The sequence below is a fragment of the Pogoniulus pusillus genome, chromosome 20 (genome assembly GCF_015220805.1).
Source record: "Pogoniulus pusillus isolate bPogPus1 chromosome 20, bPogPus1.pri, whole genome shotgun sequence".
Taxonomy (NCBI): Eukaryota; Metazoa; Chordata; class Aves; order Piciformes; family Lybiidae; genus Pogoniulus; species Pogoniulus pusillus.
Window position 1 is genome coordinate 22339944 of NC_087283.1, and position 19000 is coordinate 22358943.

Consider the following 19000-nt stretch of genomic DNA (forward strand, 5'->3'; position numbering starts at 1 on the left):
CACTGGTGCCAGCTGCTAGATGGATGTGGCACCATTCACCACCACTCTCTGGGCTCTGCCATCCAGCCAGGTCTTGATCCAGCACAAAGTGAATTGTTCCTCATGTCCAGCCTAAACCTCCCAGAGGGCAACTTGAGGCTGTTGTCTTTTTTTCCCACCACTGGTCCTTGGGAGAAGGGACCAGGCTGGGCTGCAGCCAAAGCTGTGCAGATCCACAGAGGGGAGCCTGCCACTGTGCTCTGCTGAGAGCTCCCCTGCAGTCCTGCACCCAGCTCTGCAGCCCTCAGCATAGGAAGGACATGGACCTGATGGAGCAGGTCCACGGGAGGCCAGGAAAGTGATCACTGCTTGGAGCAGCTCTGCTATGGGGACAGGCTGAGGGTGCTGGGGGTGTGCAGCCTGGAGAAGAGAAGGCTCCAGGGAGACCTGAGAGCTGCCAGCCAGCACCTGAAGGAGCTACAAGGAGGATGGAGAGAGACTGCTCCCAGAGGCCTGCAGGGACAGGAGCAGGGGCAATGGCTGCAAACCAGAGCAGAGCAGATGGGGATTGGATGTGAGGAACAAGCTCTGCCCCAGGAGGCTGCTGGAACACTGCAGCAGGTTGGGTGATTTGGGATCCCATCCCTGGAGAGATTCAAGGGGAGGCTGGACAGGGCTGTGGGCAACCTGCTCTAGTGGAGGATATCCCTGCTGAGTGCAGGGGGGGTTGGACTGGGTGACCTTCAGAGGTCACTTCCAATCCAGACCCCAACCTGGCTGCAGCTTCTTTCCAGGGGGCCGTAGAGAGTCAAAAGGTTTCCCTTCAGCCTCCTCTTCTCCAAGCTCAACAACCTCAGAACACCTAGATCCAAGCAGGACCAGAACTGGGCAGGATCTCCTCTCTCCACCTCTGCCCATACTGCTCTGGATGCAGCCCAGGCTGCCCTTGGCCTTCTGTGCTGCCAGTGCCCACTGCTGCCTCCTGCCCAGCCTCTCCCCCACCAGCACCCCCAAGTCCTTCTCTGCAGGGCTGCTCTCAGTCTCCTCACCCCCAGTCTGCAGAGACAGTGAGGATTGTTCCAGCCCAGCTGCAGGACCTTGCACTTGACCTCAGTGACCTTCAGCAGGCTCAAGAGCTGCTCACCAGCAGCAACAGAAGGAACTCCACAGCACATCCCTGTCCAAACACCCAGAAATTCCAGGAGAGAGAAAAGTTGATGGGGAAAGCAATGTTAAAAGCTTTAAGAGGAGATTAAAGTGGGATCAAAGTCAATTCTTTCAACATCCTCTTGTGTACAGAGCTCAGCCTTGTGGCTTCTGTGTAAGGATGCAGGAATAGCACAGGGAAGGTTAAGTGAGACATCAGCAGCCTCAGAAAGCATCACTGCAGATGTCAGGAGGAGAGCCAAAAGGTGAAGAATGATGCCTCTGGGATTCTTTTTACTACAGGGACAAAAAGCAAACCTCTCAGACCACAGCAGGCCACTGACATTGCTGCTGCTGCCCTGAACTGTAAGCACAGGGAAGGGAAAGGCACCACAAAGCTGCTACTCTGCACAATCAACTTCAAACAGAGAGCAGCACCCCCGGAGCTGCCCCCTCACCCACTGCTCAGCTGCTGCCATCCAGCAACCTGAGCTTTCCTGCTGCTCTGCTCTGCTCTGGGGAGACCTCACCTGCAGGGTTCTGTTCACCTATGGGGGACCCAACACAAGAGGAGCTGCTGGAGAGGAGCCCTCAAAGGTGCTCAGAGGCTGGAGAAGCTCTGCTGTGGATGGGCACAGGCTGGCAGAGTTGGGGCTGTGCAGCCTGGAGAAAAGAAGGCTCCAGGCAGACCTCTGAGCTGTAGTTCAAGGTCTGAAGGGGAGCTGCAAGCAGGCTGGGGAGGGACTGCTCAGAAGGGGCTGTGGGCACAGGCTGAGGGCAGTGGTTTGGAGCTGGAGCAGGGCAGAGTTAGGTTGGGCATCAGGAGGGAGTTGTGCAGAGGGTGGGGAGAGCCTGGCACAGGCTGCCCAGGGAGGTGCTTGAGGCCTCATCCCTGCAGGCATCCAGGCTCAGGCTGGCTGTGTCCCTGTGCAGCCTGCTCTGGCTGGAGCTGTCCCTGCTGCCCGCAGGGGGGATTTTCATAAAGGTGTCGACCACAGGACAAGAGGGAATGGTCTCAGCTGAGGGACAGTAGGTCTGGAGAGGACCTTAGGGAGAAGTTCTTTAGTTCGAGGGCAGTGAGACTCTGGAGCCCTTCTGACTGCAGGGAGGTTGGGCAAGATGCCCCTGGAGGGTCCCTTCCTTCCAAAGAGACAGGAATCACAGAACCATGGAATCAGGCAGGTTGGAAGAGAGCTCCAAGCCCATCCAGCTCAACCATCACCCAGCCCTGGCCAACCAACCAGAGCATGGCACTCAGTGCCAACCTAGCACCCAGCCCTGCCCAAACAACCACACCATGGCACTTAGTGCCAACCTAGCACCCAGCCCTGCCCAAACAACCACACCATGGCACTCAGTGCCAACCTAGCACCCAGCCCTGCCCAACCAACCACACCATGGCACTCAGTGCCAACCTAGCACCCAGCCCTGCCCAACCAACCAGAGCAGGGCACTCAGTGCCAACCTAGCACCCAGCCCTGCCCAAACAACCACACCATGGCACTCAGGGCCAACCTAGCACCCAGCCCTGCCCAACCAACCACACCATGGCACTCAGTGCCAACCTAGCACCCAGCCCTGCTCAAACAACCACACCATGGCACTTAGTGCCAACCTAGCACCCAGCCCTGCCCAAACAACCACACCATGGCACTCAGTGCCAACCTAGCACCCAGCCCTGCCCAAACAACAAGACCATGGCACTCAGTGCCAACCTAGCACCCAGCCCTGACCAAACAACCACACCATGGCACTCAGTGCCCAGCCAGCCTTGCCTCCAACCCCTCCAGCCACGGCCACTCCACCACCTCCCTGGGCAGCCCATGCCAGTGCCAATCACTCTCTCTGCCAGCAGCTTCCTCCTCACAGCCAGCCCACACCTGCCCTGACACAGCTTCAGCCTGGGGCCCCTTCTGCTGCTGCTGCCTGCCTGGCACCAGAGCCCAACCCCACCTGGCTACAGCCTCCCTGCAGGCAGCTGCAGGCAGCAATCAGCTCTGCCCTGAGCCTCCTCTGCTGCAGCCTGCACCCCCCCAGCTCCCTCAGCCTCTCCTCTCAGGGCTGTGCTCCAGGCCCCTCCCCAGCCTTGCTGCCCTTCTCTCAGCACCTTCCAGCAGCAGCCTCTCGGTGTCTCTGTCATAGTTACTGATCAGAGCAGTCTTAGCCTGCAGAAGAAGGACTGAAAGCCCAAGCTGTAGCTGTCCCCAGGTTAGAAGGTGCCAGGGGCTGGCTGTAGTTAAGGCTCTTCCTCTTTCATGGCAATCCTTCATTGCAGACAGCTCTAAGGGTGGGGAGGGCAGAGAGGTTGTTTGCTTATAGATTTACATGCTAGGTTACATGGAAGATCTCTAGAGAAGGGGAAAGGATCACTCCCTTCCCACTATCACATCCTTCAAGGGGCTGCACCAACATTTCCTCCCCACTCTCCCACCTCCAGCAAGGTTTTCCTTAGCTGTATCAATGCTTTGTGCTCGCAGCACCCAAGGTCTGTGCTAAAAACAGCTCTGGCTCAGGGCTGGGTTGTGCTTCATCAAGAAGAAACAGAGGAGAGTGCCAAGCATCAATAGCAGCAGGGCTGGCAGCTGGGTGGAAAGGCTTTCTGCTAACTCATGCTGTGCTCTGGAGGGCTGCTGCTCCCCAGTGGGCTGCCACGTGCCCTGTGTCCTCACCTGGGCACAGGAGAGTCCCCACCCGAGTCAGCAGCCGCAGAGCAGCCTGCACCCTCTGGGTCCACCCAGCAAGTCCTCTGCTTCGACCCTCCTGTGCTGCTTGGAGGGTTCAGGGCAGCAAGGCTGGGGAGGGGCCTGGAGCACAGCCCTGTGAGGAGAGGCTGAGGGAGCTGGGGGGGTGCAGCCTGCAGCAGAGGAGGCTCAGGGCAGAGCTGATTGCTGCCTGCAGCTGCCTGCAGGGAGGCTGTAGCCAGGTGGGGTTGGGCTCTGGTGCCAGGCAGGCAGCAGCAGCAGAAGGGGCCCCAGGCTGAAGCTGTGGCAGGGCAGGTGTGGGCTGGCTGTGAGGAGGAAGCTGCTGGCAGAGAGAGTGATTGGCACTGGCATGGGCTGCCCAGGGAGGTGGTGGAGTGGCCGTGGCTGGAGGGGTTGGAGCCAAGGCTGGCTGGGCACTGAGTGCCATGGTGTGGTTGTTTGGGCAGGGCTGGGTGCTAGGTTGGCACTGAGTGCCATGGTGTGGCTGGTCGGGCAGGGCTGGGTGCTAGGTTGGCACTGAGTGCCATGGTGTGGCTGGTCGGGCAGGGCTGGGTGCTAGGTTGGCACTAAGTGCCATGGTGTGGTTGTTTGGGCAGGGCTGGGTGCTAGGTTGGCACTAAGTGCCATGGTGTGGTTGTTTGGGCAGGGCTCGGTGCTAGGTTGGCACTGAGTGCCATGGTCTGGCTGCTTGGCCAGGGCTGGGTGCCAGGTTGGGCTGGCTGAGCTCGGAGCTCTCCCCAGCCTGCCTGATGCTCTGATTCTGCTGCAGCAGTTGCTCTGCTCTGCCCACCCTGCCTCTGCCTGGAGGTTGGGTGCTGGTTTGCTGCCTGGGCAGCGTTTGTGTCTCTGTGTGCTGCCAGGGACACTGCAGTGCATGCTTGGACTGCTCTCATTAAGCCTCTCTTAACATTTCAAGCCTTTTGCCTCCTGCTAGCCCAAGTTGGGTGCTTCGAGTCTCCCAGGGAGTTCAGAAGGGGCAGCAAGGTGGATTAGCGTGGGCAAGAGTCGTTAAAGTGGCTGCTTGTGACTCACAGAGGCCAAAGCTCTCAGCGAGCATCGAGGCTGACTCCTGAGAGAAGAAGCTGCCTTGGGGAGTGTGTGCTGGGCTGTGGCATCTGCAGGGCTGGGAGATGCCACGAGGAGTCTCCAGCTGTGTCGGGGGAGAGCGATTGGCATCTTCACTTCTTCCTCACATCCAGTTTCAATCTCCCTTCTGCCACTTCAAACCCATTCCTCCTCCTCTTCTCATTCCCAGACCTTGTCTGTAGTCCCTCTCCAGCCCTCCTGTAGCCTCCTTGCTGGCAGGAGGCAGCTGAAGAGCTCTGCCCTGCAGAGGGGAACTGCTCCCCACAGCTGGCTCAGAGTCACAGACTCAGAGAACCAAGCAGGGTGGAAGAGAGCTCAGAGATCAGCCAGCCCAACCTGGCACCCAGCCCTGCCCAAACAACCACACCATGGCACTCAGTGCCAACCTAGCACCCAGCCCTGCCCAAACAACCACACCATGGCACTCAGTGCCAACCTAGCACCCAGCCCTGGCCAAGCAGCCAGAGCATGGCACTCAGTGCCAACCTAGCACCCAGCCCTGCCCAAACAACCACACCATGGCACTCAGTGCCAACCTAGCACCCAGCCCTGCCCAAACAACCACACCATGGCACTCAGTGCCAACCTAGCACCCAGCCCTGCCCAACCAACCACACCATGGCACTAAGGAGCTGTGCTGGGCTGGTTGCCTGGCCAGGGCTGGCTGCTAGGTTGGGCTGGGTGAGCTTGGAGCTCTCTTCCACCCTGCTTGGTTCTGTGAAGAGGAAGCAAGAAGCCTGCAAGATCCCAACCTGTGCTTCTGTGCTCCACAACCTCCCTGGGCAACCTGTGCCAGTCTCTCCCCACCCTCACTTCTTCCTCACATCCAGTTCCAGTCTCCCCTCTGCCACTTCAAACCCATTCCTCCTCCTCCTCTCATTCCCAGACCTTGTCACCAGTCCCTCCCCAGCCCTCCTGTAGCCTTCTTCAGCTCCTGCAAGGCCACTCCAAGGTCTCCTCCAAGCCTTCTCCTCTCCAGGCTCCCAACTCTCTCAGCCTGTGCTCACAGCAGAGCTGCTGCAGCCCTCTCAGCATCTTGGTGGCCTCCTCTGGGCTGGCTCCAACACGTCCATGTCCTGCTTGTGCTGGGGGCTGCAGAACTGCCCCCAGGGCTGCAGGTGGGGTGTGAAGAGAGCAGAGCCAGGGGCAGGATGCCCTCCCTTGCCCTGTGCCCACACTGCTCTGGCTGCAGCCTCTGCCAGCAGTACCACCCAGGGGTAGCCTCCGGCCCGTCCCTGCACCTGTGTTGAAGCCGCACACACAAAAGCCCTGCTGGCCCCGAGGGAGGCGCCCGCCGTGCCCCGCGGCGGCAGAGGGCAGGGCAGCAGGCAGCAGTGGGGCCGGAGGAGCCTGGGGCTGGGCCCTGCCTCCCTTCCTGCTGCGCTCCTCACCGCATCCGCCGGGTAAGAGCGGAGCAAGGCTCGGGCAGGCCGCGCCGCAGCCGCGGCCTTGCGTAGCCACCTGTGCCGTGCGGGGACGCACCTCGGGCGGCCGCGGCTCTACGGGAGGCCGAGGCGGGGGCAGGCAGCTGGGCCGCGGCGTGCCCGGAGCGGCGCCGGCGGGGAGCGGGGTGGGGGTGGGGGAGAGCTGCGGTGCGCAGCCGGGGCAGGGCAGCAGCCGGCGGGAAGGGGCTGGGGGAGAGCTGCGGTGCGCAGCCGGGGCCGGGCAGCAGCCAGCGGGAAGGGGCTGGGGGAGAGCTGCGGTGCGCAGCCGGGGCCGGGCAGCAGCGGTGGGGCTGGGGGAGAGCTGCGGTGCGCAGCCGGGGCCGGGCAGCAGCCGTGGGGCTGGGGGAGAGCTGCGGTGCGCAGCCGGGGCCGGGCAGCAGCCAGCGGGAAGGGGCTGGGGGAGAGCTGCGGTGCGCAGCCGGGGCCGGGCAGCAGCCAGCGGGAAGGGGCTGGGGGAGAGCTGCGGTGCGCAGCCGGGGCCGGGCAGCAGCCGCGGGGAGCAGGGTGGGGGAGAGCTGCGGTGCGCAGCCGGGGCAGGGCAGCAGCCAGCGGGAAGGGGCTGGGGGAGAGCTGCGGTCCGCAGCCGGGGCCGGGCAGCAGCCGCGGGGAGCAGGGTGGGGGAGAGCTGCGGTCCCGCAGCCGGGGCAGGGCAGCAGCCAGCGGGAAGGGGCTGGGGGAGAGCTGCGGTCCCGCAGCCGGGGCAGGGCAGCAGCCGCGGGGATGGGGTGGGGGAGAACTGCGGTGCGCAGCCGGGGCAGGGCAGCAGCCGCGGGGGTGGGGGAGAGCTGCGGTCCCGCAGCCGGGGCAGGGCAGCAGCCGCGGGGGTGGGGGAGAGCTGCGGTGCGCAGCCGGGGCAGGGCAGCAGCCGTGGGGGTGGGGGAGAGCTGCGGTGCGCAGCCGGGGCCGGGCAGCAGCCGTGGGGCTGGGGGAGAGCTGCGGTCCCGCAGCCGGGCCCGGAGCGCCGCAGCGAGGGGCAGCCGCGGGGCCATGCCGTGGCGCTGCCGTGTGTGTGTGTGAGGCAGAGCCCCAGAGCAGGCTGGAACCGAGTCCAGGGCGGGGGGGACGGGAGGTAAAAGCCGATAAAGCGAACGGGGCTGCTTGCCAGGGCCCTCGCCTGCGGCGCCTCGGCGTGCTGGCTCCTTCGGTGCCCGCCGCAGGGTCTCGGAAGGGCTAAGAGGGAGCCGCAGGGGTCTCGGAAGGGCTAGCAGGGAGCCGCAGGGGTCTCGGGAGGGCTAGCAGGGAGCCGCAGGGGTCTCGGAAGGGCTAGCAGGGAGTCGCACGGGTCTCGGAAGGGCTAGCAGGGAGCCGCAGGGGTCTCGGAAGGGCTAGCAGGGAGCCGCAGGGGTCTCGGAAGGGCTAGCAGGGAGTCGCACGGGTCTCGGAAGGGCTAGCAGGGCGCTGCAGGGTCTCGGAAGGGCTAAGAGGAAGCCGCAGGGGTCTCGGAAGGGCTAAGAGGGAGCCGCAGGGTCTCGGAAGGGCTAGCAGGGAGCCGCAGGGGTCTCGGAAGGGCTAGCAGGGAGCCGCAGGGTCTCGGAAGGGCTAGCAGGGAGCCGCAGGGGTCTCGGAAGGGCTAGCAGGGAGCCGCAGGTGTCTCGGGAGGGCTAGCAGGGAGCCGCAGGGGTCTCGGGAGGGCCAGCAGGGAGCCGCAGGGGTCTCGGAAGGGCCAGCAGGGAGCCGCAGTGTCTCGGAAGGGCTAGCAGGGCGCCGCAGGGGTCTCGGAAGGGCTGAGAGGGCGCCGCAGGGGTCTCGGAAGGGCTGAGAGGAAGCCGCAGGGTCTCGGAAGGGCTAGCAGGGAGGTGCAGGGTCTCGGAAGGGCTAGCAGGGAGGTGCAGTCTCGGGCTAAGAGGGCGCTGCAGGGGTCTCGGAAGGGCTAAGAAGGGGCCGCAGGGGTCTCGGAAGGGCTAAGAGGGAGCCGCAGGGGTCTCGGAAGGGCTGAGAGGGAGCCGCAGGGTCTCAGAAGGGCTAAGGGAGCTGCAGGGGTCTCGGAAGGGCTGAGAGGGAGCCGCAGGGTCTCGGAAGGGCTAAGGGAGCTGCAGGGGTCTCGGAAGGGCTGAGAGGGAGCCGCAGGGGTCTCGGAAGGGCCAAGAAGGAGCCGCAGGGGTCTCGGAAGGGCCAAGAAGGAGCCGCAGGGGTCTCGGAAGGGCTAAGAGGGCGCTGCAGGGTCTCGGAAGGGCTAAGCGGGAGACGCAGGGGTCTCGGAAGGGCCAGCAGGGAGCCGCAGGGTCTTGGGCTTCTCAGTCCTGGTGGGTGCAGGAGGCTGGGGCCAGGCTTTGCATTGGTGCCCTGTGGCAGGAGCGAGCAGAGGCAGCAGGCAGAGGCTGGGCCGGGGGCAGCTCCGCTCCCCTGGGCTGTGCGGGCAGCGGAGCCTCGGTCCGCGGAGCCCTCGGCGCCCTGCCTGCAGCCTGCCCTGGGCAGCACTCGGGCTCCGGCGGCGCTTCCCAGCCCCTGCCGCCCCGGGGGTGTGGAAGGGCTGTGCTGGCTGCGGCTGCTCGGGGGAGAAGCTCTTTGCTCCGCGGTGCTCTCAGCGCCCTTTGCTCTGCCCCTGTCCCCGGCCCCTGCGCTCAGAGGGAGCAGGTTAAAGCCGGAGTGCAGCTGCACGAAGGAAAGTGAAACCAATCTGCTGGTCCAGAGGGGGTTGAGGAGGTAAGGAGAGGTGGAGCTCGACCTGTGTGTGCTCCCCAGCTGGGACGGGGTGAGCTTGGAGGGCTCTTCCCACCGGCTGGGTTCGATGAAGGAGCATCTTGAGTGCTGTGTCCAGTTCTGGGCCCCTCAATTCAAGAAGGATGCTGAGGTGCTGGAAGGTGTCCAGAGAAGGGCAACAAAGCTGGGGAGGGGCCTGGAGCACAAATCCTATGAGGAGAGGCTGAGGGAGCTGGGGGGGTGCAGGCTGCAGCAGAGGAGGCTCAGGGCAGAGCTGATTGCTGCCTGCAGCTGCCTGCAGGGAGGCTGTAGCCAGGTGGGGTTGGGCTCTTCTCCCAGGCAACCAGCAACAGAACAAGGGGACACAGTCTCAAGTTGTGCTGGGGAAAGTCTGGGCTGGATGTGAGGAGGAAGTTGTTGGCAGAGAGAGTGATTGGCATTGGAATGGGCTGCCCAGGGAGGTGGTGGAGGCACCGTCCCTGGGGATCTTCAAGAACAGACTGGATGAGGCACTTAGTGCCATGGTCTGGTTGACTGGACAGGGCTGGGTGCTAGGTTGGACTGGATGAGCTTGGAGGTCTCTTCCAACCTGGCTGATTCTATGATTCTATCCACAGCCTCTCTGCACAGTCCCACCCAGGCTCTCACCACCCTCGTAGTGAAGAGTTTCTTCCTAAGAGCCTCTCTAAACCTAATCTCCGTCAATTTAGATCCATTTCCCCTTGCCCTCTTGGTAGACATCCTTATAAAAAGCTTTCTGCAGCCTTCCTGCAGGACCCCTTCAGCTCTAAGGTGCCCCTGGAGCCTCCTCCTCTCCAGGCTGAGCACCCTCATCCCCCTCAGCCTCACAGCAGAGCTGCTCCAGCCCTTGGCTCATCTTTGTGGCCTCCTCAGTGCTTGTTCCAGCAGCTCTTTGTCGCTCTGGTGGGCACCAGGAGTGGAGGCAGTGTTCTGTTGGAGGGCAGCAGAGCCCTGCAGAGGGCCCTGGGCAGGCTGCATGGGTGGGCAGAGGCCAAGGGGATGAGAGTGAAGAAGGCCAAGGGCAGGTTGTGCACTTTGGCCACAGCAGCCCCAAGCAGCAGTGCAGGCTGGGGCCAGAGTGGCTGAGAGCAGGCAGGCAGAGAGGGCCCTGGGGGTGCTGTGAGAGAGCAGCTGCAGAGGAGGCAGCAGTGTGCCCAGGTGGGCAGCAGAGCCAGTGGCAGCCTGGGCTGGCTGAGGAGCAGTGTGGGCAGCAGGAGAAGGGAGGTTCTTGTGCCCCTGTGCCCAGCCCTGCTCAGGCCAGCCCTGGAGTGCTGTGTCCAGCTGTGGGCTCCTCCAAAGCTCATCCAATCCAACCTCCCCTGCCAGAGCAGCAGCACCCAGAGCATCTCCAGTGCTGGAGCCCCTGGCACAAGAGGGCTGTGGAGGTGCTGGAGAGTGTCCAGAGCAGGGCCAGGAGGATGCTGAGAGGCTGCAGCAGCTCTGCTGTGAGCACAGCCTGAAAGAGTTGGGGCTGTGCAGGCTGCAGCAGAGGAGGCTCCCAGGGGACCTTCTGGTGGCCTTGCAGCATCTGCAGGGGGCTGCAAAAAAGCTGGGGAGGGACTTTGGAGGCTGTGAGGGAGTGGCAGGAGTGGGGGGAATGGAGCAAAGGTGGAGGTGGGGAGAGTGAGGCTGGAGGGGAGGAGGAAGTTGCTGAGCAGGAGAGTGGTGAGAGGCTGGAATGGGTTGCCCAGGGAGGGGGTTGAGGCCCCATGGCTGGAGGTGTTTGAGGCCAGGCTGGCTGAGGCTGTGTGCAGCCTGCTCTAGGGTAGGGTGTCCCTGGGCATGGCAGGGGTTGGCACTGCCTGCTCCTTGTGCTCCCTTCCAGCCCTGCCTGGTTCTATGAGCCTCCTGGTTCCCAGGTGCCCTGGTTGGTGCTCCTCAGCAGGGAATGGCTGTGTGCAGCGTTCCTCTCCCCTGCTCTGCAGCGCAGGGGCTCAGCAGCAGCAGCGTTTGCTCGCTGGGGGTGAGGCTGCAGTCAGACACTTTCTTCTTCTCTGCTCTCCCCAGGTTCTGGGAGTCCAGCCGAGAATGAGCAGCTGTAGGAAGCAGCCACCTGCTGAGCAGAGCCCAGAGCTGGAGAAGTTCAGCCCCGAGGTTCTCTCTGAAATCGAGAGGCTCTTTGCAAAGAAGTTCACTTACGCCAAGCCGGCGAACGAGGACTGGCAGCTGCCCGACCCCGGCGCCGCCTTCACCTGCGCTCACAGGGACTTCCACTCCCTGCTGGCTCTGAAGGCCTCCCTGAACCAAGTGAAGAATCAGCTGAGCGACAAGAACCTGGAGCAGTGGCATCAGCACACCTCCTTCACCAACAAAGCGGGCAAGGTCATCCCCGGGGTGAGGAAGGCGGCGAACGCGGAGCTGTGCACCCAAGCCTGGTGCAAGTTCCACGAGATCCTGGGCACTTTCCCTCTTCTGCCTGAGGAGGCTCTGGAAGAGGGAGAGCTGAACTCAGTCCACCTCTGCGAGGCCCCCGGGGCTTTTATAGCCAGCCTGAACCACTACCTCAAGTCCCAGCGCCTGCCCTGCCGCTGGCACTGGGTAGCCAACACCCTCAACCCCTACCACGAGGCCAACGACACCCTGACCATGATCGCCGACGACCGCCTGATCGCCAACACCTTGCCCCGCTGGCACTTCGGGCCCGACGACACCGGGGACGTGATGGCACTCAGCCACCTGGCAGGCCTGCAGGGCTTTGTCAGCGGCATGGGCACCATCCACCTGGTGACCGCCGACGGCAGCTTCGACTGCCAGGGCAACCCTGGCGAGCAGGAGGCGCTGGTCTCGCCCCTGCACTACTGCGAAGCGGTCACTGCCCTGATGGTGCTGGGCGCTGGGGGGTCCTTCGTGCTGAAGGTGTTCACCCTCTTCGAGCACTGCTCTGCCAACCTGCTCTTCCTGCTCAACTCTGCCTTTGAGGAGGTCCACGTCTTCAAGCCAGCCACCAGCAAGGCTGGCAACTCGGAGGCCTATGTGGTTTGCCTTCGGTACCTGGGCAGGGAAAGCGTTCATCTGCTGCTGGCTAAGATGATGCAGAACTTTGGAGCAGGAATGCTCCACAAAGCTCTCTTCCCCCAGCATGTGCTCCCAGAGTCATTCCTGAAAATCCACGAGGAGTGTTGCTTGTTCTTCCACAGGTGCCAGGTGGAGACCATCTCTGAGAACATCAGGCTCTTCCAGCACATGGCAGAAGCAGAGCAGGTGAAACTCAACCAGTTAAGAGACTGTGCAGTGGAGTTCTTCCTGCACAGGTTTCAGGTGAAAGCTATCTCCAGAAATAATTGGCTGGTCAGGAAACCTCAGGCTGGCTGCAGCATGAATGCAAAATGGTTTGGGCAAAGGAACAAATCTTTTAGCACCTACAACGAAAGGAAGCTGCTGGAAACCCTGACCTGGGAGGATAAAGTGGCCAAGGGCTACTTCAACCACTGGGCTGAAGAGCATAGTTTAAGCAGTGCTGGGAAAATGTGTGTCTTGGAAGGGTCAGCTTCAAACCTGCAGTGCAGCTTGTGGCACGTTTTGGAAGGCAGAAGGCTCCCAGGGGTAAAATGTTCTCCCTTCTGTGACGGGCAGGTCCTGGAGCACCTCAACGAAGCCTTGCAGGACCTGGCGGGGGGCAGGCCGGAGAGCAGAGCAGCGCTGCAGACGTGTCGCTCCTGTCAGGTCCTTCCCGGGGAGCTGATACTGGCAGAAGTGTCTGATCTTGCCAGGAGTCAGCAGGAAGTCCTAGGGGAAGGCTGTCGTGACCGCTTCAAGTGCCTCGTGGTGGACTTCCCATCCCTGTGTGACGGCAGAAGCCAGCCCAGCATGGAGATAGAGCTGCTGGGCTCGGGCGCGCTGCTGGCTGCCAGCTTCTCCCTGCTGTACGACGGAGAGCCCAAGTACCAGCAGCAGCTCCTGGGCTGTGTTCTGCACTGTTTGGGTCGCCTGGCAGTGGGAGACGCTTTGGTCCTGCCCATCCTTTCCTGCCTGACACGGGTCACAGCTGGGCTGCTCTTCATCCTGCACTGCTCCTTCGCATCCATCGCCTTCGCTTGCCCAACCTCCTGCCAGCCGCTCGCCTCCGGCGCCGCTTTGCTCTGCGTTGGCTACCGGGGCCTGCCCGAGCCAGTTGTGCAGTACCTGCAGCACCTGCATGGCCTGATGAGCTCTGCTCTGGACAGGGACTCGCCCCACCAGGTCCTGCAGTTCGTGCCCATGGAGGCTCTCCTCCAGGGCAAGCTGCTGGAGTTCCTGTGGGATCTGAATGCGGCTGTCGCCAAGAGACAGCTCCACTTAGTCCTGCAAGCCAAGCAGCAGCAGGTAACAGGCAGTGGTGCACTTTAGGCTCGGTCTAGGCTGGCAGTGGTGCACTTTAGACTCAGGTCTAGGCTGGCAGTGGTGCACTTGAGACTCAGTCTAGGCTGGCAGTGGTGCACTTTAGACTCAGGTCTAGGCTGGCAGTGGTGCACTTTAGACTCAGGTCTAGGCTGGCAGTGGTGCACTTTAGACTCAGGTCTAGGCTGGCAGTGGTGCACTTTAGGCTCGGTCTAGGCTGGCAGTGGTGCACTTGAGACTCAGGTCTAGGCTGGCAGTGGTGCACTTGAGACTCAGGTCTAGGCTGGCAGTGGTGCACTTGAGACTCTGTCTAGGCTGGCAGTGGTGCACTTGAGACTCAGGTCTAGGCTGGCAGTGGTGCACTTGAGACTCTGTCTAGGCTGGCAGTGGTGCACTTGAGACTCAGGTCTAGGCTGGCAGTGGTGCACTTGAGACTCAGGTCTAGGCTGGCAGTGGTGCACTTGAGACTCTGTCTAGGCTGGCAGTGGTGCACTTGAGGCTCTGTCTAGGCTGGCAGTGGTGCACTTGAGGCTCGGTCTAGGCTGGCAGTGGTGCACTTGAGGCTCGGTCTAGGCTGGCAGTGGTGCACTTGAGGCTCGGTCTAGGCTGGCAGTGGTGCACTTGAGGCTCAGTCTAGGCTGGCAGTGGTGCACTTGAGGCTCGGTCTAGGCTGGCAGTGGTGCACTTTAGGCTCGGTCTAGGCTGGCAGTGGTGCACTTTAGGCTCGGTCTAGGCTGGCAGTGGTGCACTTGAGGCTCGGTCTAGGCTGGCAGTGGTACATTTCAGGTCTAAGTTGGCAGCAGTGCACTTGAGACTCAGATCTAGGCTGGCAGTGGTGCACTTGAGGCTCAGTCTAGGCTGGCAGTGGTGCACTTGAGGCTCAGTCTAGGCTGGCAGTGGTGCACTTGAGGCTCAGTTTAGGCTGGCAGTGGTGCACTTGAGGCTCAGTCTAGGCTGGCAGTGGTGCACTTGAGACTCTGTCTAGGCTGGCAGTGGTGCACATTAGGTCTAAGCTGGCAGTGGTGCACTTGAGACTCTGTCTAGGCTGGCAGTGGTGCACTTGAGACTCTGTCTAGGCTGGCAGTGGTGCACTTGAGGCTCAGTCTAGGCTGGCAGTGGTGCACATTAGGTCTAAGCTGGCAGTGGTGCACTTGAGACTCTGTCTAGGCTATCAGCAGTGCACTTTAGACTCAGGTCTAGGCTGGCAGTGGTGCACTTGAGGCTCAGTCTAGGCTGGCAGTGGTGCACATTAGGTCTAAGCTGGCAGTGGTGCACTTGAGGCTCAGTCTAGGCTGGCAGTGGTGCACATTAGGTCTAAGCTGGCAGTGGTGCACTTGAGGCTCAGTCTAGGCTGGCAGCGGTGCACTTGAGGCTCAGTCTAGGCTGGCAGCAGTGCACTTGAGGCTCAGTCTAGGCTGGCAGCAGTGCACTTTAGACTCAGCCTCAGCTGGAGCAAGTTGCTGCTGCTAATCCTTGGTTCAGAGGCAGGGTGAAGGTGCTGAGAACGTTGGGAACGTGCAGGTAGTGCCCCTGCAGAGCCCTGGTGGGACACTGTTAGACCTGGGAGGGTGTTCAGAGCTCTCCACCCCCCCTGCATCATCCTAGCTTCTTGTATTGAGCTGAGGCTTTGACCCTGGGCCTGGGGGCACTGGGGAGGGACAGTGAAGTAGAGAAACTCTTTCTCCTCTCTCTGAGCTGATGGAGTTGTGCACCACCCGGGTCAGAACTGTGGCCTTTGTGGTGAGAGGTGGTTTGCAGCCCTGGGGAGCCCCTGTTGGGTGAGGTGAGGCCTCTTCTGTGGAGCAGAAAGGGGCACTTTTGGCACCCCCGTGTCCTTCTCCAGGCTTTGCAGAGGCTGGAGGGTGAAGTTTGGACCACTCAGCAGTGTGCAAGCCTGAAGTAAGGCTGGAGGCATGCTGTGAGCAGGCAGCTGGTTTAAAGGTACTACCTGTGAGCCCCGGGGGAAGGTGCTCTGTGGCTTTGCTGTTGCTGGTGTGCAGAGCAGCAGGCTGGGTGTGGTTCGGGATGGGTCACTGTGGGGCTTTGTCTCCCCATCAATGAACCAGCTCTTAAAAGACTCTCTTCAAATGGCTTCAGAGTCCTCTTGGAAACAGCCTCAGCCTGCTGAGTTCAGCTGCAGGTCTGCAGCTGTGGCAGAGGAGCTGCACATGTTTGTGGGAAGGGCCTAAACCAAGATCCTCTGCCTCAAGGCATGGTCTGGGTACCACTGGAGGAGCATCAAGCTGCAGAAAGAAGGGATCACTTCCTTTGGGACACTGCTGTCATGGAGGCAGGGAGTGAACGTGGCTGAGTCAGGAAATAGACAAAATGCAGATTCAAAGGCTCAGAGGATGGCAGGGGTGGGAAGGGACCCAAGGAGATCATCGAGTCCAACCCCCCCTGCCAGAGCAGGACAATGCTGTCTGACACAGAGCACACAGCAACACATCCAGACAGGGCTGCAGAGGCTCCAGGGTAGGAGACTCCACAGCCTCTCTGGGCAGCCTGTGCCAGGCTCTGGGACCCTTCCAGCCAAGAAGTTGCCCTTGTGCTGAGCTGAGCCTCCTGTGCTGCAGCTTCCATCCACTGCTGCTTGGCCTAGCCCAGGGAGCAGTGAGCAGAGCCTGTCCCCCCCTCCTGCCCCAGAGAGTTGCAGACATTGATCCAATCCCCTCTCAGCCTTCTCTTCTCCAGCCTAAGCAGCCCCAGGGCCCTCAGCCTCTCCTCCCCAGGCACTGCTCCAGGCCCCTCAGCATCCTCACAGCCTCCCCTGGACCCTCTCCAGCAGTTCCTGTCCCTCTGCACCTGGGGAGCCCCAAACTGAAGGCAGTGCTCAAGAGGAGCTCTCAGCAGGGCAGAGCAGAGGGGCAGGAGAACCTCCCTTGATCAATCCCAACCCCCCTGCCATGCCCAGGGACACCCTACCCCAGAGCAGGCTGCACACAGCCTCAGCCAGCCTGGCCTCAAACACCTCCAGCCATGGGGCCTCAACCCCCTCCCTGGGCAACCCATTCCAGCCTCTCACCACTCTCCTGCTCAGCAACTTCCTCCTCCCCTCCAGCCTCACTCTCCCCACCTCCAGCTTTGCTCCAGCCCCCCCACTCCTGCCACTCCCTCACAGCCTCCAAAGTCCCTCCCCAGCTTTTTTGCAGCCCCCTGCAGATGCTGCAAGGCCACCAGAAGGTGCCCTGGGAGCCTCCTCTGCTGCAGCCTGCACAGCCCCAACTCTTTCAGGCTGTGCTCACAGCAGAGCTGCTGCAGCCTCTCAGCATCCTCCTGGCCCTGCTCTGGACACTCTGTAGCATCTCCACAGCCCTCTTGTGCCAGGGGCTCCAGCCCTGGATCCCCTTTATTTTGGGGTTAGAATTAATACTTGAAGCTTGTAGCACAGCTGGAAAAAAAGCTACTCAGAGGGACCAGTGAGGTGATTCCTTTTTTTTTCCCCCCAAAGGCAAAATGCTTTTGCTTGTTGGATCTGTGCAGGTCCAAGGCTGTGACAAGTGAGAGTCAGGCAGAAGGCAAATGTGGGCTCCTGAAGATGAGTTAGCAGTCACCTGCTGGAAGCAGTTCTAAGTGTAGCAGGGGAGGGCTGGAAGGCTGCTGGAGGGCTGGTGAGGGATGGAAAGCCCTGCTGAGCCTTTTGGCTGCAGGTGCTGCACATCTGAGTAGGCTTTCCCTGCCAGGCTGATCAGGGCAGAGCTTTGGATGTGTTTAACACTTCAGGTGTTAAAGGGCAGGGGGAGGGGTTTGGTTTCTTTTCTGCTTACAGAACTGAAGGAGTTTTGGTGGCTCAGCTTTGTGACTGCTCCACAAGACTGCCTTCGAGGCAAGAAGAGAGAAATAAATTACCCCCCCCTCAACCTTGCTTTGTTTTTCCTCTCTTTTAACAGCTGAATGCAAATAGAAGCTGAAGAAGAACCAAAAAAAGAGCTGCTGGAGTTGGGGGTTGTTATTTAAATGAAGCTGCTCTGCTCTGCTCTGCTGGCAGCTGAGTCATGCTGCTCTGCTCAGCCCAGGAGGGAACAGAGGCTGCAGGCTGGCAGGTGAAGGCAAGAAGAGGTTCTCCTGTAAGGCACTGGTGGATGCTGGATGCAGAGAAAGTCCCAGCAGGGCCAAGGATTGGGTTCGTAGAGGCAAAGAATGGCTCAGGATGGAAGGGACCTCACAGAGCATCAACTCTCCCCTGCCGTGCCCAGGGACACCTCTCAACTAGGTTTGGGTGCTCAAGGACTCATCCAGCCTAGCACTGAACACCTCCAGGGAGGTTGTGGAGCACAGAAGCACAGAATGGGATCTTTGATCCCATTCTGTGCTTCTGTGCTCCACAACCTCCCTGGGAAACCTGTGCCAGGCTCTGCCCACCGTCACTGCCAACATTTCCTCCCTCCTCTCCACTCTCCCTCTCCACTGTCTCAGCTCCAAGCCATTCTCCCTCCTCCTGGCACTGCCAGCCCTTGCCCAAAGTCCCTCCCCAGCTCCCCTGCAGCCCCTTCAGGCACTGCAAGGCTGCTCTCAGCTCTCCCTGCAGCCTTCTCCTCCCCAGGCTGCACAGCCCCAACTCTGCCAGCCTGTGCCCACAGCAGAGCTTCTCCAGCAGCCTCTCAGCATCTCGGTGGCCTCCTCTGGCCCCTGCCCAGCAGCTCCAGGCCCTTCCTGTGCTGGGTTCCCAGAGCTGGAGGCAGTGGTGCAGGGGAGGGCTGAGCAGAGCAGATTGGAGGGGCAGAATCCCCTCCCTGTGCTGCTGCTCTGCCTGCTCTGGCTGCAGCCAGCACACAGCTGGCTCTGGGCTGCAGCCACCAGTGCTGCCTGCTGGGTACTTGGGCACCCCCTGACCCCCCCAAGGCCTTCTGCTGCAGGCTGCTCTGCAGCCACTGCTCACCAGCCTGGCTCTGTGCTGGGCACTGCCCTGCCCCAGCTGCTCAGCCAGCCTGGCTCTGTGCTGGGCACTGCCCTGGCCCAGCTGCTCAGCCAGCCTGGCTCTGTGCTGGGCACTGCCCTGGCCCAGCTGCTCAGCCAGCCTGGCTCTGTGCTGGGCACTGCCTTGCCCCAGCTGCTCCCCAGCCTGGCTCTGTGCTGGGCACTGCCCTGCCCCAGCTGCTCAGCCAGCCTGGCTCTGTGCTGGGCACTGCCCTGCCCCAGCTGCAGGACCTTGCCTTTGGCCTTGCTCAACTCCCTGAGCTTGGCTTGGGCTCAGCTCTGCAGCCTGCCCAGGCCCCTCTGGCTGCATCCTTCCCTCCAGGGAGTCAGCCTCAGCACACAGGTTGCTGTGCTCCAGGTAAAAGAGCTTTGCAATTCCATTCCAGTTCAGGGCCTTGCTTCTTTATTTGCCCTGTTTGAGTTGAGTTTGGAATCCTTTGGCTGTGCACAGGTCCAGTGTGCCTTTGCCACTGCCTTGCCAGTTCTACAGAGCAGAAATGAGATTCATAGGCTCAAGCCCAGCAGTCTGTTAAAGCTCTGCTAATTGGCCTCTGTTCATCCCCACTGCAACTGCATCTCTCCAGTTCCTGCCCAGGGAAGTGGAATATGGAGAGCAGAGAAGCATTTTATTGGAGGGGAAATGAAAGAGTTCTGAAGAGAGAAGATGAACATTGCCTGCATGGGAAGGAGAGGAAAACTCACTCTGGTATGGGTCAGGAGCTGGCTGGAGGGCTGGGTACAGGCAGT

The 19000-nt window shown here is 61.5% G+C and overlaps 3 protein-coding genes across 6 annotated transcripts in view; 2 read left to right on the top strand and 1 right to left on the bottom strand.

Annotated features, from left to right (window-relative positions):
* The first annotated feature begins 6263 nt into the window (after positions 1–6263).
* CMTR2 (cap methyltransferase 2) lies at positions 6264–17323 on the top strand. 4 transcript variants are annotated; one of them, XM_064160612.1, is made up of 3 exons: positions 6264–6316; positions 11027–13321; positions 17227–17323. In XM_064160612.1, exons 2-3 carry the CDS (start codon positions 11048–11050, stop codon positions 17245–17247), a joined length of 2295 nt encoding a protein of 764 aa, XP_064016682.1. In that variant the 5' UTR covers positions 6264–6316; positions 11027–11047; the 3' UTR covers positions 17248–17323. The 4 variants fall into 4 exon arrangements, with proteins under 4 accessions (XP_064016682.1, XP_064016680.1, XP_064016681.1 ...); XM_064160610.1 differs by lacking the exon at positions 17227–17323 and adding an exon at positions 13613–13649 and having other exon boundaries at positions 11027–13350; XM_064160611.1 differs by lacking the exon at positions 17227–17323 and adding an exon at positions 13515–13566 and having other exon boundaries at positions 11027–13350.
* LOC135184254 (skin secretory protein xP2-like) lies at positions 6301–7347 on the bottom strand. The gene has a single exon (XM_064159818.1). It carries the CDS (start codon positions 7345–7347, stop codon positions 6301–6303), a length of 1047 nt encoding a protein of 348 aa, XP_064015888.1.
* The window catches only part of HYDIN (HYDIN axonemal central pair apparatus protein), a 197935-nt gene continuing 196258 nt past the window's right edge, over positions 17324–19000 (top strand). Inside the window, 1 exon segment of the mRNA XM_064159820.1 lies at positions 17324–17379. The gene's annotated coding sequence lies outside the window, so the exon portion shown is untranslated.